The 21,215-nt window shown below is 38.3% G+C and overlaps 1 protein-coding gene, 1 non-coding gene and 1 pseudogene across 2 annotated transcripts; 2 read left to right on the top strand and 1 right to left on the bottom strand.

Moving 5' to 3' along the window:
* Positions 1-5,501: 5,501 nt before the first annotated feature.
* On the top strand, positions 5,502-10,434 carry LOC125599350. Its single transcript, XM_048772732.1, has 2 exons — positions 5,502-5,948; positions 6,002-10,434. The coding sequence occupies exons 1-2, from the start codon at positions 5,502-5,504 to the stop codon at positions 10,427-10,429; spliced, it is 4,875 nt and encodes a 1,624-aa protein (XP_048628689.1). The 3' UTR covers positions 10,430-10,434.
* Positions 6,104-6,210, bottom strand: LOC125599357. The gene has a single exon (XR_007333146.1). It is a non-coding gene; the product is annotated as a small nucleolar RNA R71 (small nucleolar RNA).
* A 3,785-nt stretch (positions 10,435-14,219) lies between the features above and the next one.
* LOC125599349 lies at positions 14,220-20,456 on the top strand (annotated as a pseudogene).
* The last annotated feature ends 759 nt before the right edge of the window (positions 20,457-21,215 follow it).

The raw sequence follows: 21,215 nt of genomic DNA, 5'->3' as shown, positions 1-21,215 counted from the left end.
TAGTTCTGTTTTTTTTTGTTTGGTCACAAGGGGTTGGCTGTACTTTTACAAGTCTTTTAGGTTAGTTTTGCAATTGATTCAAGTTTGTGTATAGTTTTTTTAACGCTGATCTATTATCATGATATTATAATTATGAGAAAGATTACATAGACGATCTGACAACCGATATATACAACCTGCCTTATAAGAATCTACGTCTAACTGCATCACTTCAACCGTCCTACGGAGATCAAGCCTGACTGAGTTTACTTGCACCAAGTTTGAGTATAGTTTTGCATTTAAAATCAAGTTTTGAGTCATATTTGGCAAATACTCCTATTTTAATAAGAGAAATATCACTATTAATTTTAAACAATGAATTAATGGATTTGAAAATCCGAACTAAATCTAGTGTTATTGGTTTTGTGATTTTAAAATCTGTATTAAAATCAGGTGTTATTGGTTTAATGATTCATAAATTATGTATTAAATCAAGTGTTATTCAATCGTACGGATTTACTAATATATTTGATTTTATAATGAATTTGAATGAATTTGTTTAGATGTTTAGTTTTAAAGTTAAAAATATAAAGACTCAAATCCAAGGGAAAACTTCTGGATTTGCATATTTTACTTGGATTTATAAATACTATATGGATTTCTAAAGCAATCAAAATATATAAACCAATAACACCTAAATTACTGCATGTAAACTATAAAATTGTTGTGTTTGAATTTCTAAAGCAATCAAAATATATAAACCAATAACACCTAAATTACTGCATGTAAACTATAAAATTGTTGTGTTTGAATATATTATATTAAAACATTAGTAATATGATAAACATTAAAAGTATATATCAATAATCAGGTAAATCAAATATTGGGGGAAATTTTACTTATACACTTTTCATGATACCACTTTTCACTTATATCACCACTCAAAGGACATTTTCATAAATAGCACATTCATTAATTGGTAAAAGACTAAACTAAACCTTATCTTTACTTCAATCTTAGTCTCTCCTTCTTCTCCACCGTCGTGATCCTTTTTCTCTCTCCTTTCGGATCCACCGTCTCTCTCTCCGTCGGATCCACCGTCTCTCTCTCCGTTAGATCCGCCGTCTCTCTTTCCGAGATCCATCGTCTCTCTCCCTGTGGAGATCGTTCTTCTCTCTCCGTTGAGATCTGTCGCCATCTCCGACGAGATCCATTGTCGTCTCCGTGAGTCCATCGTCACTCTCTCTCACGCATCTAGCGATAAGCAATTACGAGAATCACGATTCAAAACCTCAAAGATGTTGCTTCCTCTCCACGATTCACACTGGTATGTTTCTAATTTTGTGTTTTTTTTTTTTTTCGATTCAAGTAATATTTTGGATTTGTTCTTTCTGTTATAAAAAAAAATCAACGAAGGTTGGTTTACAACAGGTCGATATCTAAGAGAAAGAGTTTCAATAGTGAACATTGAGTTTTCAAAAATTATAAACCTTTATAAATCTGGGTTCAAGTAATTTAGGATTTTCGTTCCTCTGTTATTCAAAAACAAATAAGTTGATGATTAGACTTGTCTTTTGAATAGTTCTGGTTAGGAGAAATATTTTCGATAGTGAACATTGTATTTAAAAAAATTATAACCTCTTATAAATCTGGGTGGTTTTAGATATTGTTGATAGTACAACTCAATGCTTTACAAGGTTTTTAATAAAGAAGTTGTAAACAAGAGTTGATCATATATGTCTATAAAAAACATATAAATGTATGAATTTGAGAAGTCTTGTCTTTTATTATCTTATATTCTTTGTAAGACTGTTACCAAAATACATGAACATTATGCTTATATAAGGTATCTTTAGACTATGATTAAAAGTTAACATCATCTTTTTATTTCGTCTTGCAGGTAGATAGCAATGAATTTTGCACATCTTTGAGATTGCGTCCGAGGATTGATGAAGCTGGAACAGAACCACTAGACAATCTAAAAGTGATTATCCAATCGGTGTCTTGGTCAATAATGTGAAGCATTTATAAAAGATTATAAATTATTTTTATAAGGGTTATAAATTAGAAGTTTGTAGAGACTTATAAAACGTTGTTTATTCTTTATTACTTCTTGTGGTTAATACAATGTTTGGATTTCTTGATGAATACAAACATTTGGTGACCCCAACACATCCTGATCTTGATGATATGAATTTTAACAGTGTTGGACAATTAGTTCAACAAGGACATAAAATGAAGAAAATCTAATGGGAACAAGGATTTGTGGATTTACCTTTTGCAACATATGATATAGGAAAATAACACATGAAAGACGATAAAAATGAAGAAAAAAGAAAGCTGAAAAGCAAATAAGAGTTCATAAATCATTTATAAAAGTTTATAAAACAGTTTGCAAAGTTTATAAGCTATTTATAAAGGTTTATAAATTATTTGCAAGAGTATCTAAACCATTTATAAAGGGTTATAGAACAATTAATAAAGTCTATAAACCATTTATAACTGTTTATAAAAACATTATGAAATTTTATAAACAATTTATAAGGGATATGTATACAATTTATATGGTTTATAGGTTTAGGAATCAATTAGAAAGTCTCTTAAATAATTTATAAGAGTCTATATAATTTATAAAGAATTATAAAAATAATTTATAAGAGTTTGTAAAATAATTTATAAGGGTTTATAAGGATATATAAATAATTAATAATAGTTTATAAATCATTTAAAAATTATTTAAATTTTTTATGATTTTATAAACCTATTATAAAGGCTGATAAAACAGTTTATAAAGTATATAAACTATTTATAAATGTTTATTACAAAATTATAAGAGTTTATAAATAATTCATAAGGGGAATGTATATAATTTATATGGTTTATATAGGTATATACATGTTTATAAATCAATTGGAGGTCTTTAAATCAATTATAAGAGTCTATAACCATTTAGAAAGGCTTATAAAACAATTTATAAAGTATATAAACTATATATAAATGTTTATTACAAAAATTATAAATGTTTATAAATAATTTATAAGGTTTATATATGTATATACATGTTTAGAAATCAATTGGAAGTCTGTAAATCAATTATAAGAGTCTATAACCATTTAAAAAGGCTTGTTATAAGAGTTAATAAAATAATTTTTAAGGGTTTATAAAGGTATGTAAATTATTTTCAAGGTTTATATAGGTATATACATGTTAAGAAATCAACCAGAGGTCATTAAATCAATTATAAGAGTCTATAACCATTTAGAAAGTCTTATTAAACAATATTATAAGAGTTAATAGAATAATTTTTAAGGGTTTATAAATGTATGTAAATAATTTATAAGAGTATAAAACATTTATAAAAGCAATTTATATATAAGTGAACCAGTTAGAGATGAACATCTACATGGACATTATTTTTTGCTCCCCTTTGTAGTTCTTTTGGTCATATGAGTGATTGCACAAAATCTGACAGCATTCAACCCCAACCTAATACACTTCATATTAATCTATGTGTTTAGTTTGTCTTTTGCTTGTTTGAGAGTTCATTTTAAGACATAAATGGTTTAATTTGTTCATATAAGGATTTGTAAAAAAAAAACATTCGTCTAAATTATAAGGACTTGTAATGGATTTTTAAGGAAGAGTTTATAAACGGATTATAAAAAGTTAATGAAGGGTTTATAAATCAGTTTATAACACCTATAAAACTAAAATTAGTTTATAAACAGTTCATAAATCATTTTACAAGGCTTACAAGAATTTACAAAATAGATAAGATTTATAATTTATTTATAACGGTTTATAAATTATTTAGCAAAATAGTTAACATTTATAAGATTTATAAACCATTTATCTTTTAGTCCATTGATTTCTTGGTCTTCTTCAAATACATGAGATACGGTTCACAGTTGCTAGAATCCTTGCTTGAAGATTTCAGTGAGATGGTTTTGAAGCAGAGCAAAATACAACACTTATAACACATTTAACATTAAAAAGCCAGTGACAACATGTGTAAGATAAGAAGAAATATGCTTCTGTAGCTCAACAAATCCATGCTCCATCTCCACTGCTTCTTCAGATATTATACACAAAATAAGACATAAAAGACATGAATCTCATAAAGTAGCAAAACAGAATGCTAGACTACCAAAATAATAACATTTCACCTCATTTATTACACATACTAAACCTTGTTAGTTTAAACTAACTAGTAGCTTTGCATTACCTCAAGAAAGTGAGGTACTTGATATGCATATCACCGCATGATATATGGTGTTTTTCACATCATTGTATAGGTGTTTTTGTATTGATTCGAGTCCATAATCCGAATCAGTCTAGTCCTTTTTGATCTTTTACAGGTCTGGAGTTGGTAGAAGAATGAAGAGAGCATGCTTGAAGAGAAGCTGTCCTTTTGGAGCATTTTGCGGAGAACACTCAAGACGAACAGTCCCGAAACTGTTCTCTAGCAGAACAAGCAGACGGAGTGATCCCGAGGTTGTTCCCGACAAATAAGGAAGCTTCTATTTTCGGGAATTAAGGCCTTGTTGCCCTAATTTCTTTTCTACCTATTGGCGCCTCCATATAAAGACGCCATCTATCCTATTTTATTTCTTACGCTAGTTTTTTACAAGAGAACTATTAGCTTTTGCGATCTGCAACTTGTAAGGGAGAAGAATCCATTCTCTCATAGAGAAGACCTTCTGAACCCTTGTTTACTACTCTTATTATTATGCAGTTTCATTCAGATCTATGTCTTTGATTGCTTGCATCATGATTGAGTAGTGATCTAGCTCGCCTAGGGTTTTTAGGGTGTTGAAATATGAGCTAAACATAGATAAGCTATTCTTGATTATTCTTCATCCATACTATTCTTAAGGCTTCCATTAATCTGATCACTTGATGTTAGATCCTAAGTTTATCGCCTAGCTAACCGCTTAGGAGATAGCTTGACATGTATTGAATGAGCTTAGTATCCCTAATCAGCGAAAGTAGATATTAGGGTAGTAAGTGAACTGATCGGACCTGACCTCTAAGGCTTGCAGTCGTTTCTCATCTCAACGACAGTTAGATGATGGGATCGACCAGCAAAGAGATCACCACCACGACAGTGGGGTGTTCCAGCTGAGTGATCCGAGTTCTAGAAAGCACTGCACCGCGCTTGAATAATTGTTTGGCTCTCGCTCAACACCCAATGAAATACCCTAGGCTAGCTTCTTGTTAAATTGAATAAATCTCTAGTTTACTTGTTTTCCGCGTCACCAATTGAAGTGAAAACCATTTTCTTCTTAGCTTGATATTGAGATTTATAAGAGTAAAGTGTAGACTGGTCCTCTGGATTGAATCTAAAGTACTATAATCACAACTGTTAACTTGGCAGTAGCAAAGATTCATATTTAGTGTATCAAGTTTTGGCGCCGTTGCGACGGGGACCAGATTTTTTTACCTCTACTTTTCGGTTTCATTTTAAGTCTAAGATATCTAACTCGCCTCTGTTTCTTTGTCACAGCTAATGATCCAGGTGCATGACCAGTAGACATACTCGGAGCAACGCACAAGGACCATTGCATCAGCTCACCAACGAAGAACTAGCGAGATTAGAACGTCAGAACCGTCAACTGCCTAGACCTACAAGCACCAACATGGGCGATCATCAGGATGATCTTACTGCTGCGTTTGCACTCATGCAACAACAGATGCAGCAGATGCAGCAAACTATCCAAGCGAACGCTGCAAACCAACGGAATGCACCGGAGGAAGTTGATCAGATTGGCCAAAGGAATCTCTTGCGTAATCTACCTGCTACGCGATCCGCCATCAACCCTCCACCTTGCACTAGACAAGACTTTGAGATCAAGCCCGCCTTGATAGGTCTGGTGCAGAGGAAGATCTTCAACGGACTTCCTGCAGAAATACCGATGGACCACATTGAAAACTTTGAGAAGATGTGTGGGTTCACTAAGGCGAATGGAGTACCACCAGATTACATCAAGTGTACTTGTTCCCTTTCTCTCTCGATGGGAAGGCTGCTCGCTGGCTAGATTCCCTACCAACTGGATCGCTCACCACATGGGAACAAGTCAGATCCGCTTTCTTGAGCCACTTCTACACGAAATCAAAGACGGCAGCGCTGAGACAGAAGATCGCCACCTTTAAACAGCTGGTAGATGAGCCGTTCTACGACGCATGGGAGCGATTCAACGTCTACCGCAGAGAGTGCCCACATCACGGTTTTGAAGAAGATTATCTACTCGGAGTTTTCTACGATGGAGTAGGTTGGGAGTACAGGAATGCTTTAAACTCAGCCAGTAATGGAGATTTCATGACCCAATCCACTCAAGGCGCTTTCGCGCTAATTGAGAACATGGCCTCAAGCTCAGCTGACAGCAACCGAGAGACTGACCGCACCCAAAAGGTGAACAGCATCGACAATAGCAAAATAGATGAGCTCTCTGCCAAGGTCGATCAGCTGATTAAGAGTAATCAGAACCATGTCTTCATCATGGAAGAGTCTCCTCAGGATAAAGGAACCACAGACACTACATCAGAAGCGGACCAGGCGATTGAAGACCACCATGAGGTTAGCTATGTGAATGGGCAAGGATGGCAGTTTAAGAACTATCACCCGAACCCTAACGTGAGGAACAACCCCCACCTGTTCAACAACCCTAAACCCGATGGTAACACAGAAAATGCTCAAGGCAATCAAGTTCAGAATAGTGGCTACCAACGGGGGTATGGAAATCAAGGAAGAACCTTTGTCCTCAGCCCAGCTCAGAATACTCAGTTCCACAACCAGAAACAACCGACTAACCAGCAGCCTGCACAGCCTGCTCAAACTGCTCCACAAGACGAGATGAAGAGTCTTGCCAATATGATGAGCCAGCTGCTCCAAGGACAACAGATTCAGGGAAAAGCACTGAATCAGGTCACAAACGACATCAATACCCGAATGAATCACATGTTCAATGACCTGAGTGCCAAATATGATAATGTCTCGAGCCATATGAGGCAGATGGATATTCAGATTGCTCAGACTGCTGAGAGTGTGAAGAGACAGCAAGGCACTCTTCCTGGAAAAACAGATAAAAATCCCAAGGAGTGTAATGCAGTCGCGCTTAGGAGTGGGAAGCAGTTAACTGATCTGGCACCCAAGAGATTCACAACAGCTGAAAAGGGGAAGCAGAAAGAATCAGAACAGCCACCTGTAACCGCACCAGCAGACGAGGAAGAAGCAGAGCTTCCTGTTAAACATACTCCGACCACTACAGAGCAGCCTACTGTGGTTGTTCGCCCAGCGGCAGAACCTGTTCCCACCCGTGACTATGTGCCAAAGGTTCCGTACCCTGTTCCTGCTAAGGCCACACGCAAGGACAAGGAGGAGATGAAATGTAGGAAGATGCTGGAAGACTTAACAGTCAGACTCCCTCTCATGAGTGCAATCCAGATGATGCCATCCATGAGTAGCTTTGTGAAAGGACTAATTTCTGGAAAGATAACCGATGACAGTGAGTTCATGGTAGTCTCTAAAGAGTGCAGCGCTGTTCTCCAGAACAAAAGGATCAAGAAGCTAGGTGATCCTGGAAAATTTGTCCTTTCCATCCAAATAGGGAGAACAGTCTTCTCGTGTTCGCTAGTCGATCTGGGATCAAGCATCAACCTCATGCCGTACTCTGTGGCTAAGCGCCTAGGATTCACAGATTTCAAACCTACCAGGATGTCCCTAGTGTTTGCTGATCGATCAGTGAAATCTCCAGTCGGAATTATCGAGGATATCCAGGTTCTGGTTGGGAACACACTTGTCCCTGCCGATTTCGTTGTTCTGGAACTTGAGGAAGAATCAAAGGATCCTCTGATCCTAGGCAGACCATTCCTATGCACTGTCGGAGCTATCATAGATGTGCGACAGGGAAAAATCGATCTCCACCTAGGAGACATTGTGATGAGGTTCGAGATGAATCAGATGCTCAAGAAACCTATGCTAGATGGACAAACCTTCACTGTCCAAGAGGAGGGTGATCCGCTGGAACCGAGTGATCAGATGATTGAGGAGATCCTAATAGATGATCCGCTGGAACTAGCTCTGACTAGAGCTGAAGCAGAACAGAATGTCCAGAACATCGACGCTGATGGGTACGCCAAGATGTTGGACTCCGCCAGAACCATGGAAAGATTAGTGGCATATCTTAGTCTGGGGGAGAACAATGCCTCAGACTCATCGAGCTCGCCTGTTCCACCAAGTAGGAACAATGACCCGTGGAGTGAATCCAAAGCTCCAAAAGTCGAGCTCAAAACACTCCCTAAGGGGCTCAGGTACGCATTTCTTGGACCAAATTCTACATACCCAGTAATCGTAAATGCTGACCTGAACAATGCTGAAACTGCTCTTCTCTTATGCGAACTTAGGAAATATCGAAAAGCATTAGGATATTCCCTAGCTGATATACCTGGCATTTCACCTGATCTGTGCATGCATAGAATACACCTAGAAGATGAATCAATGACTTCTGTAGAACATCAGAGGAGGTTAAACCCAAATCTGAAAGATGTTGTAAAGAAGGAGATAATGAAACTTCTAGAAGCTGGTGTAATTTATGCGATTTCTGATAGTAAGTGGGTTAGTCCTGTTCATGTAGTGCCTAAGAAAGGAGGGATCACTGTTATAACAAATGAAAAGAATGAATTAATCCCTACTAGAACAGTAACTGGTCATCGCATGTGCATTGATTTCCGTAAATTGAATGCTGCGACTCGCAAGGATCACTTTCCACTTCCCTTCATTGATCAAATGCTTGAAAGATTGGCTAACCACCCTTACTATTGCTTTTTAGATGGTTATTCAGGTTTCTTTCAGATTCCCATCCACCCAGACGATCAAGAAAAGACGACGTTCACATGTCCTTATGGAACATACGCCTACAGGAGAATGCCTTTCGGGCTGTGCAATGCTCCAGCGACCTTTCAACGCTGCATGATGTCAATTTTCACTGATCTAATTGAAGACATAATGGAAGTTTTCATGGACGATTTCAGCGTCTATGGGAGCTCCTTTAGTGTCTGTTTGTCAAACTTGTGCAGGGTTCTGAAGCGATGCGAGGAGAAGCATCTCGTGCTGAATTGGGAAAAATGCCATTTCATGGTCAGAGATGGGATTGTTCTAGGACATAAGATTTCAGAAAAAGGCATCGAAGTGGACAAGGCAAAGATCGATATCATGATGAGTCTGCAACCCCCAACTTCAGTGAGGGGAATAAAAAGCTTTTTGGGACATGCTGGTTTTTACAGAAGATTCATCCAGGACTTCTCGAGAATCGCAAGACCACTCACTAGACTGCTCTGCAAGGAAACAAAGTTCGATTTCGACAACGAGTGCTTAGCTTCATTTCACACGATCAAGGGAGCTCTTGTCAGTGCACCGGTTGTCCAACCCCCAGACTGGGACCTCCCTTTCGAGATCATGACGGACGCGAGTGACTTTGCAGTGGGAGCAGTGCTTGGACAGCGGAAGGATAAGAAGCTCCATGTGATCTACTACGCGAGCAAGACACTGGATGAAGCTCAATGTAGGTATGCCACCACAGAGAAGGAACTCCTGGCCATCGTCTATGCTTTTGAGAAGTTCCGATCATATCTGGTTGGGTCTAAAGTGATAGTCCACACGGATCATGCAGCTCTCAAGTACCTGCTCACGAAAAAAGATGCCAAACCGCGGCTCCTGAGATGGATTCTCCTCCTTCAGGAATTTGACCTGGAAATAAGAGACAAGAAAGGGGTAGAAAATGGAGTAGCGGACCACCTTTCCAGAATGAAAATAAACGATGATACAGTGATTGACGAAGAACAACCAGTGGAACACGTCAGTGCGATTGGTCTTTGCTACACGGAACCACCAATGCGCATAGAAACAGCTTGTTCTTCGCAACTAGAGCAGTTTGTGGCAACAATCCAGAAGCAATATCCTGATCTACCGTGGTTTGCTGAGATTGCAAATTTCTTAGCTGCTGAAAAGGAGCCTCAGAAGTTCACGGGGAACGAGAAGAGGAAATTCTTAAGAGAGGCAAGGCACTACTTCTGGGATGAGCCTTATCTATACCGACAATGCAAGGATGGGATCTTCAGACGATGTGTTCCGGAGGCTGAAATTCCAGGGATCCTACACCACTGCCACGGATCTTCCTACGCTGGACACTTCGCCACATTCAAAACAGTCTCCAAAATTCTCCAAGCGGGATTCTGGTGGCCAACAATGTTCAGAGATGCTCACGCTTTCATATCCAGATGCAATGCATGCCAGCGAATGGGCAGTATCAGCAAAAGGAATGAGATGCCTCAGAACTACATATTGGAAGTTGAGGTGTTCGACTGCTGGGGGATAGATTTTATGGGACCTTTCCCACCTTCTCACAAAACGAGTACATCCTGGTTGCAGTCGACTATGTCTCCAAGTGGGTAGAAGCAATCGCTAGTCCTACCAACGACGCACGAGTTGTAATCAAGATGTTCACCTCCATCATCTTTCCAAGATTTGGAGTACCTAGAGTAGTTATCAGCGATGGTGGAACTCACTTCATCAACAGAGTGTTCCAAGGATTACTGAACAAGAACGGCGTGAAACACAAGGTTGCAACCGCCTATCATCCTCAAACGAGTGGCCAAGTGGAAATTTCCAACAGAGAGATCAAGAACATTCTGCAGAAAACAGTCAATACCACGCGTAAGGACTGGTCCATCAAGCTTGACGACGCTCTCTGGGCCTACAGAACAGCCTATAAGACCCCATTAGGGACCACTCCCTATCATCTGGTCTATGGCAAGGCATGTCACCTACCTGTGGAGCTAGAGTATAAGGCAGCTTGGGCTGTTAAGCTGCTTAACTTCGATATCAAACCTGCTAAGGAGAGGCGAACAATTCAGATCCATGAGTTGGAAGAGATTAGGCATCTGGCCTATGAGAGCTCCAAAATCTACAAAGAAAAAACCAAGGCATTCCATGACAAACGGATCATCAGCAGAAGCTTTGCTCCGAATGATCAGGTCTTACTATTCAACTCAAGGATTAAGCTGTTCCCTGGAAAGCTAAAATCCAGATGGTCAGGACCTTTCACCATCAAGGAGGTTCGCCCCTATGGAGCTGTCGTGTTGCTGGACACAAGAGGAGGAGAATTTGTTGTTAATGGGCAGCGCCTCAAGCCTTACCTTGCTGATACAACAATCGCTGAAGGTGTAGAAATACCCTTAAGTGATCCCCTTCAAGCCTAATCGGCTCACAAAAGTCAAGCTAGTGACTGAAAAGAAGCGCTTGGTGGGAGGCAACCCACTGGTGAGTGTAAATATTTCTTTTATTTCTAAAAAAAAAAAAAAAAAAAAAACTAACTTGCAGGAAGAAAATCGAGCACTTCTCAGCAGAACACTCCGGCGTTTGTTCCACTGATTGTTCCCAGGTAAGTGCTCGAACAAAAAAAAAAAAAGAGGAAAAGGGAAATGGCCTATTTAAGGCCCACTAACTTCACCACCCCCTTATATCTAGAGCCGCAAACCAACCTCACCGAACCCTAAATCGAAAACTCTCATTTCATATTCTTCTTCATCGATTTTGCTCTAATCTCTTGGATCCTCTAGAGATCGGTTTGGTTTTGCAGGAACAACAATCCAATCAAGGTAACCGCTCAGATCCCCTTCCCCTTCGCGCATCCAAAACGCGGTTTGGAAGTGTCTCCTTGAATCCTCCTTACCTATTGCTTAGCGATTGGTTCTTAGATTGTAGCTATATCTTTTGCGTTCTTGAGTAATTGCGATTGTGTTGGGAATTGATGGAAGTTGTAGGTTGTTAGAAATTGATGGACTTGGGCAAAATTGAGAGATTGGAATGTCCCATCGTTTCTGAACAACCGTTGAGCATGGCTAATTTGGAAATTGACTTTGTTTTGCAGATGCCTCCAAGAACAAGGAACCCTAAAGCACTCAAGGCCTCTCGCGGAGCAGCCACGCCTTCTCACTCCGCGAACGTCCCTTCCTCCTACCCATGGCCGAACAAGGCTGAGGGTCAACCGATCAACATCAATGACCCACTACTCCTTGACTACAATTGTGAGGGGTGGGACAAGGAGTCCGCAGCAAGATACAACAGGCTTCTCGCAGCAGAGATCCTGCCCACACGATTTGCTCACGCGGAGACCTTAGCTGCTCTTGGTCTCGAGTCTGATGTGTTCGAGACGCTCGATGTCATGGGCCTCGCTCCTCTCTGCTACCAAGCCCAAGTTCTCTATCCAGATTTGGTTCGGCAATTGCTCGCAACAGCTCAGATTACTTACCAGAACCCAACTGCGCCAACATACGAGAACTGCTACTTCTCCTTCATGGCTGACGGCAAGTTCTGCTCCATCTCTCTCCACGATCTAAACGAACTACTCGAGATCGCAGACACGCCAAGAGAGGTCTCAGTTGACAAAAAGTTCGCGCCAGCAAACGCCTTTTGGGATCTCATTGCGACAGGGAAGTTCACTTCTCGCAAGGCTTATCAGTCACAAATCCGAAACCCCACTCTGCGTATCATTGCCAAGATCGTCTCGAACATCCTATTCGCAAAGGAACACACCTCCAAGGTCACAAACGGAGAGCTGCAGGTTCTATACACCGGCCTCGAGGATGAGATCCGTAGAGACAGAGTTATACCGATACAGACTGTGAAAACAAACCCTGGATTCCTTCTCATCACGATGCTCTCTGAGCGCAAGGATTCCATGGTCCGAACGGAAGACAAAAAGATCGCTGCGGCAGTGTTCTCACACCCTTGTTCAAACGCTTCAACATCGACCTGGATTCCTACACGGTTGTTCCTGAGCTTGAGTACATTGACACCGCCTATCTGATCACGTGCCACATCCTGCGCGACGAAAGCACATACAAGTTCACAGACAAGGACGGGATCACTCTCTACTGCAAGCTCCCTCTTCCAGGGTTAACAGATTTCACAACCTTGGATAACATAGTGTTCTTGCCAAACGCAGAACACTTATGCGTCGACCCCCGAGCGCCAATTCCAGATGAGAATGCGGCAGGGGATGACGTGGAGGACATAACTCCACCTGCTGATGGTGCTTACGACCTAGAGGACCTCACGGATGTTACAGATGACCACGCCTACAGACGTTGGATGGTAGACTCCCAGAAGAAAAACAACAGCCTCATGAAGAGGATCCTCAGAGCACTCACTGGAGGCTGCATCAGAAGTCAGGATGAGCAGACGACGCAAGGAACAAGGCGCCCAGGCAAAGAACCAGCGGGCACTTCAGCTAGAGAAGAGAGACTTCCGAGGAACCGGAGAACAGCCGGCCACTCCAGCAGCGGCGATTCAGACTGAGTCCAAACGGACTATTCCTATTCCCTTGTTTTATCCATCTGAACTATTTATTTCCCTGCTGTTTGTTTTTGGTTTGGTGTGTTTTAGCCTTCTCCGATTTATTTTCACAAACAGGGATGGTGTGAAGTAAGTCTGGGGGAGAAACTCTGTACGATTTCCATGTTTTTATTGAGTCAGTCCCTAGGATCGAGTCAGTCCAGTCAAACTTATTGTGGTAATCAGGACCTTATTTTGTGATGATTTCTTAACCACCTCGTGCTTTAACCTTCTTATTCAGTGACCTTAGCAGTGATGAAAGACCCACACATGGACCTGGAACACCCTGACTTATCTCATTTGACACTCCAGAAGTTCTCCACCGATCAGGTTACACTGGGTAGACTCAACTCCACTATATCTGAACCTAATCTGGACTTTAATTCTTCTTGTTATGGGTACTAGATCAGGGAAACGAGACCTATACTCAGGACTTCTTATCCTTTTTATCCATCTTGCTGTTCCTGAGTAGCTAGCTCATCTTTAGCTAGTTCCCACCTTGTACCTTAGCCTTCGTTCCAACTTCATGCATTTGTTTCTCAGTGTTATATGTGCAGATATGTGCAAAAAGGTTGGAGAGGAAAGGATCAACGCAGCCTTTACTCGTTACTGCTGCAGAAATTCAATCAGAAAGGAGAACAAGCAGATCAAGGGACCAACTGCTCCATGACCAATGGATCGTGCAAGTATAGCAGAATGATGCGAATCAGATCCACCAGTGGCCTTCTCAAAATCACATGCTACCTCCTTCTTCGTCACCTCATCTCTACTTTCGTTTCATCAAAAAAAAAAAAAAAAAAAAAAAAATTAATTACCTTTCGTTTTTGGCATTTGACGATGGAGAAGGAGATGAGTTCGAGGGAACATGAGCCACTGGGAAAGCCAAGAAGGAGTTTAGGTTAATTTTCGGAGAACATAGAAGGGGGCAAGCAGAGCAGTCTGATGACTGTTCCAGAACAGAGAGCAACCGTTCGAAAGAGAGCAAAAACGAGTAGAGGCTGTGGACATCAATGGATCCGTTCTCTCTTGCCATTTTGTGCGATATCCTGCATCCTCTAAGAAATCGGTAACCCCTAAACACTCTCAACTCCACCATTAAAAAGCTTGTTCCATACCTAGACCGTCCACCCTGAGTAGCGCCCATGACAAGAAGCTCACGAAAATTCTAATTGAACAAATGGAGTTTGGTCTCGAAAGTGTCGCTTTTTCAGGTCAAGATGTAGAGTAAGGAGCCGATCTGTGAACAGCGATCAGGGGTTTCCAGTAAGTGTGTGTGGTTCTAATCTACTGCTTGTATGGTTCAGAGATTTGTGGTAAGAGTATGGTTGCTGAGAATAAGCGAGTTCCCACACTTTCAAACTTTTCTCCTGTTCTTGATACTTGCCTTGTTCGAGGACAAACAAGGATCTAAGTCTGGGGGAATTGATATATGGTGTTTTTCACATCATTGTATAGGTGTTTTTGTATTGATTCGAGTCCATAATCCGAGTCAGTCTAGTCCTTTTTGATCTTTTACAGGTCTGGAGTTGGTAGAAGAATGAAGAGAGCATGCTTGAAGAGAAGCTGTCCTTTTGGAGCATTTTGCGGAGAACACTCAAGACGAACAGTCCCGAGACTGTTCTCTAGCAGAACAAGCAGACGGAGTGATCCCGAGGTTGTTCCCGACAAATAAGGAAGCTTCTATTTTCGGGAATTAAGGCCTTGTTGCCCTAATTTCTTTTCTACCTATTGGCGCCTCCATATAAAGACGCCATCTATCCTATTTTATTTCTTACGCTAGTTTTTTACAAGAGAACTATTAGCTTTTGCGATCTGCAACTTGTAAGGGAGAAGAATCCATTCTCTCATAGAGAAGACCTTCTGAACCCTTGTTTACTACTCTTATTATTATGCAGTTTCATTCAGGATCTATGTCTTTGATTTCTTGCATCATGATTGAGTAGTGATCTAGCTCGCCTAGGGTTTTTAGGGTGTTGAAATATGAGCTAAACATAGATAAGCTATTCTTGATTATTCTTCATCCATACTATTCATAAAGCTTCCATTAATCTGATCACTTGATGTTAGATCCTAAGTTTATCGCCTAGCTAACCGCTTAGGAGATAGCTTGACATGTATTGAATGAGCTTAGTATCCCTAATCAGCGAAAGTAGATATTAGGGTAGTAAGTGAACTGATCGGACCTGACCCCTAAGGCTTGCAGTCGTTTCTCATCTCAACGACAGTTAGATGATGGGACCGACCAGCAAAGAGATCACCACCACGACAGTGGGGTGTTCCAGCTGAGTGATCCGAGTTCTAGAAAGCACTGCACCGCGCTTGAATAATTGTTTGGCTCTCGCTCAACACCCAATGAAATACCCTAGGCTAGCTTCTTGTTAAATTGAATAAATCTCTAGTTTACTTGTTTTCCGCGTCACCAATTGAAGTGAAAACCATTTTCTTCTTAGCTTGATATTGAGATTTATAAGAGTAAAGTGTAGACTGGTCCTCTGGATTGAATCTAAAGTACTATAATCACAACTGTTAACTTGGCAGTAGCAAAGATTCATATTTAGTGTATCACCGCACACATGCTCCACATCATTCATAGTCTTCTTTGAGTGTGAATTCAGCTGAAACACAAATGTAAATGTAAATGTAAATGTAAATGTAAATGTAAATGTAAATGTAAATGTTATTCCCTAAAACACAAAACATGAAGTGAATAATAAATGTTATAACATTATTTTATAAGTCCTTATAAATATAAAATTTATAATATCTACCTCAAAAATATTACTACTTTGAGGAATAAGCAAGTCTTGTATACTAGAAACTTCATCTTGGAGTTTTATCACACTTGACACAATTAGTGATGATCTTTTTATTTCTATCTGCAACATAAAAGTATTGAACTAATAGCTTGTACAATTATTTTATAAGTCCTTATAAATGTAAACAATGTAATAAAACCTCAAGGACATGAAATGAATAATTTTTCTCATTATTTTATAAGTTCTTAAAATCTAAAATTGTAATAAATACATCAAAGATTTTGCTATTTCCAGCAATGAGGAAGTCTTGAGTGCTAGAAACTTCATCTCGTATATGTATCATATCTGACACAATTAATGGTGATCTATGTCTTTCCATCTGCAACATAAAAACATGAATCCAATAATTCATTTAAAATACCTCAAGGGCATTATTAAAGACATCCTTGTTTGTCACAATGAAAGGGAATGTGTCATATATTTTTACAACATAAAAACATGTAACTAGTAACTGTGGTAAAGCAAATAATAAAATTTATAAATAAAACATAACCAAAGAGTTTACTTCATAAATTGTTAGTCAAATCTGAAAAAAGTTTTCCACTATATTTATGTTTGCTCATAAAGGATACTACTTGGAAATCATTCCTAATAAAAACTGGAAGAGCATCTTCTGTACCAAAGATAGACTTTGATGGTGAAACGTAGCTAAACTTTATATTGTTATCTATTGTAAAATCTTCTAGAACTACCCTAATCAACTCTTTGTAGGATATATCTTTAGGAATAACACTAATTGAACCTCCTCTTTCTTTATCAACAGTGAAATCCCAATGAATTATATCCCAATATATATTCAAACATCAAAACTTATAGAAATAGTATGTCTTTTCTATAATATAAAATTTATAAGGGCTTATAAATATCACAGAGTATAATTTCAATTTCAATATCGACACCTTTGTCAAACATCACATAAAAAGATCATGTTTGGAAATTTTCAACATGAAATTACTTAAACAAATCATTTTCAGAAAAACAAAAGTAGAAGACAAAAATCACTTTCTTTGATGCTTCCTTCTCAAATTATCTTGACACCTTCGACAATCTTCTTCCTCTGTTCGCCGGATCGCGTCTACATCTCGCCAAGTTCGCCAGAGATCGCAAAGTTCACCGGTGATTTCATTTGGAGCAACTCCCAATTTGATCGCAGGACAAAGATCTGGAGAAGAAAGAAATATAAGTTAGTAGGAGTAAAAATATATTCAATACAAAATTACTTAAAGCTTGAAGAATCAACATGATATATCAAAAAACGATAAAACATAACACTATGTTCCTCATCGATAAATATTTATAAGGTTTTATAAATTTGAAATTTTTAAAACCTCCCAGAAATTGATCGATTATGAGAAAAATTACAGAAAGTGAAGAAAATCACCATATATTATCCTCTTACCTTTGTTACGTGTTAGTGGTAAGAATTCGTTTTGTTCTGTTCGTTTGAGGTTGAAGTCTTCGTCAAATCTCACCGGACGTCAGCGTCATCAAATCTCGTCGGAGAATTCGTCGGCGTCGTCAAATCTCGCCGGTGTCATCAAATCTCGCCGGAAAACTCATCAGAATCATCGAATCTCGCCGGATTTGATCACCGAAGAGAATTTGATAGATTGTTATTAGTGGATCTGAGATTGAAGAAATCATGGGAGAAAGATACTAGGTTTATGTTTGATTAAATAAGGGTATAATGATACTTTATCCATTAAAATTTTAAAGGTAAATTTGAAAAGTGTAAAGTTGAAAAGTGGTATTAGGAAAGTGGTATTGGTGGCAATTCCCCTCAAATATTTATATGTAACCATGAAGTCGCAATTTCCCTAAAAAAGATAATTCTAGAATATTTTGTCAACTAAAAAACACTATATATATACTAAAAAAATCAAATATTTATACTGTATTAGGTTTTTCCATTATATCGTACGCTCACGATGTCAGTTGCAGCCGCCTCGAACTCTAAGAAATCACGGCCATCCCCATCGTTTTCGTCGTTGCCAGACGAAGTTGTTTTGAACTGCTTATCCCGCGTGCCGAGACGCTATGACCTAAACCTCTCTTTGGTCTCAAAATATATTAGCCTTTTAGCAATATTTTATGTTTCTCTTTTATTTTCTTGTTTCTCTAATGTATTTACAAGTATCAATATTACCCGATTTTAAAAAAAATTAGCTCGTAATCTACAAAGTAAAAATGAACAGAGCCATTTTTACTTCGAAATGCATTAATAGATCATATATGCATTACGAAAATTATTTTATGAAATAATATGGTATTTTGTTTGAAGTTTAATATTAATTAAGTTATTTTATTTAAATTTTTATATTTTAATAGAATATTTTATTAATTAATATTGTTGTAATATGTTTATATATATACTAGTTATTTACAAAAGTTTTAAGAATTCAAATTAGTTATGACAAATATAAAGACCATATTATAAAATATAAATAGTTTTGAAGTTGAGTTTGAAGTTCAAATATAGAGTTTTGGGAAACTTCAAAATAGAGTTTCTTTTTGGAGATGCTCTAAGGTTGCTCGTGCACTCGCCAGAACTCCACCGTTTGCGATCCCCGCTGAAGTCCGTCTATCTCTCTTATGATCTATATCAACGCGGGTTGGGACTGTCCCTTAGCTACTGGATCTCTTTCCGTCCCCGGTGAGAAACCACCGACTATCAGTTGGCGCAGAGATCTCTGTCGTTGGCGGATGTCTTCCCGAGACCTTCTCTTGGTTCTGCAGTCTCTGTTGGATCAGAGATCTATTTCATTGGTGGAAGAAGCGTTCCCTCCATGCAGCTTTGGATCCTTGATACTCGATCTGGTCATTTAAAGACGGCTCCAAGCATGAAAGTGTGTCGGTCGGATGTCAAAGTAGCAGTGGGAGTGGTCGACAGGAAGATACACGTAATTGGAGGAAGTAAAGAAGATAGCCAAGTGGAAGAGTTTGATCCAGAAACGCAAACCTGGGACTTCGCAGGCGAGGGGAAATTGAAATGTGAATCCTGGTTTAGTGCGACTCTTGAGGAAAAGGTTTATATGGTGAACTGGGATGGGAGAGTCAGCACGTATAGTCCGAGAGAAGGTATAAACAATGAAGAAACGGAGATACTAAGTGTAGGTGATGACGAGAAGTTCTTGTGTGTGGTATGTGAGATAACAAGTTAAGTCCCACATTGGATATTAGACAAAGAAAAGTCTAATATATACAGAGAAGTTCAACTCTAATAGTATGAGGCCTTTTGGGAAGGAAACCAAAAGTAAATCCATGCGGGCCAGCCTCTAAGGCCCAAAGTGGACAATATCGTACTAATAAGATAAGATAGAGTTGGACACGGGATTTCACAATCCCAACAATTGGTATCAGAGCCAGGTTGACGAGAAATCTGCAAGAAGACTAAAATACCCTTTAAGTAAGAACGGGTAGAAGACAAAAAGAGAAGGTATGTTGCAGAAACGTCAGAAGATCATGGAACCTGTGATGTGTTGTGGGAGAAACATTCTAAAAAGAAAGCCCTGCGATTACTGGTACAAGGTGGTGCCGAAGATGATTCGCCGAAGGAAACATACGAGATGAATGTGGTCCTTAGCTTGAGGGGGAGAATGTGAGATAACAAGTTAAGTCCCACATTGGATATTAGACAAAGAAAAGTCTAATATATACAGAGAAGTTCAACTCTAATAGTATGAGGCCTTTTGGGAAGGAAACCAAAAGTAAATCCATGCGGGCCAGCCTCTAAAGCCCAAAATGGACAATATCGTACTAATAAGATAAGATAGAGTTGGACACGGGATTTCACGATCCCAACATGGTAGAGAATGTGCTCTACGCTTGTTTTAAGTGGAATGGGTTAATGTGGTTTAACACAAAGTTCAAGGTTTGGAGAAGAGTGGTTGACCGTGATGGCAAGGATGGGAAGTTAGAACTGAATTCATTTGCTGCTGTTAAAATGGTGGAATACGAAGGAACGATAGCGTTTTTCTGGCCACTACGTAATATTGATCCCAACAAGAAAGATCTTACGTGTAAATTGATCGCATTAGATAGGGTAGGAGAAGAAATCAGTGGGAGGATTGAATGGTCTGGTACTGTGACATTGCCAGATAACATTATTTTGAAGGATTGTTTAGTTGTTTCCGGTTGATGGTTTCGTGATATGATTTAACGTGCGCCTCAAAAGTCGCAAGTTGTTATGTGAAATGAATAAAGGGAGGCACATTAATAAGGTGGGGACTTTGCAATTTTATTAATTTATAAAAATATTAATTTATAAAGTTTTTTTATTTAGATTTTTTTATTTTAAGATATATTTATTCTAAGATAAAAAAATATTTGATATTATATGCACCAAATAATAGAATAAAAATAATATAAATGTCAAATTTCAAAAAAGTGTATAGACATTAACTGTTATTTTTTGAAATTTGACATTTATATTATTTTTATTCTATTATTTGATGTATATAATATATATATATATATATATTATAGAACTTAAATGTGGTTTTAGATATAATATTAATTAATCTCATCAAAATTATATTAAGTGTTAAGAAAATATAAAGATAAATCAATTGGGAATATAAAACAAACAATATAATAATAGGTTATTATTTATATAAAAAAATATGCATATATATAAATTATTAATTTAAAATTTTAATCGGACTATATATTTACACAGAATTTTCTAAAAAATATATTATCTTATTATTTATCGATTTGTGTCAAATTTTGAATAGATCCAATTTGGGAGGTTCTACTGTATGTTGAACTTTCTGATAGGCCTTACTCAGCAAATTATCATGTTTCTTATGTTTTACTAATTTTATTCTATTTGTCTACATTACTATACATATCTATCTTCATTAACAAGATAGACGATGACTTAATTTTATTGTATACAATAAGTCAGTTAAACCAAAACAAACAATTTATTTGTTGTATTTGATTAACTGATTTTTATGAAACATTAACATGATAACTAAATAAATAATTAATTTCAGAATTGACTGGTACCTGAAGCTTATTAC

Source organism: Brassica napus, unplaced genomic scaffold (genome assembly GCF_020379485.1).
Source record: "Brassica napus cultivar Da-Ae unplaced genomic scaffold, Da-Ae ScsIHWf_1842;HRSCAF=2478, whole genome shotgun sequence".
NCBI lineage: Eukaryota > Viridiplantae > Streptophyta > Magnoliopsida > Brassicales > Brassicaceae > Brassica > Brassica napus.
Note: the sequence above shows the minus strand (reverse complement) of the source record. Positions and strands in the feature narration are given on the sequence as shown.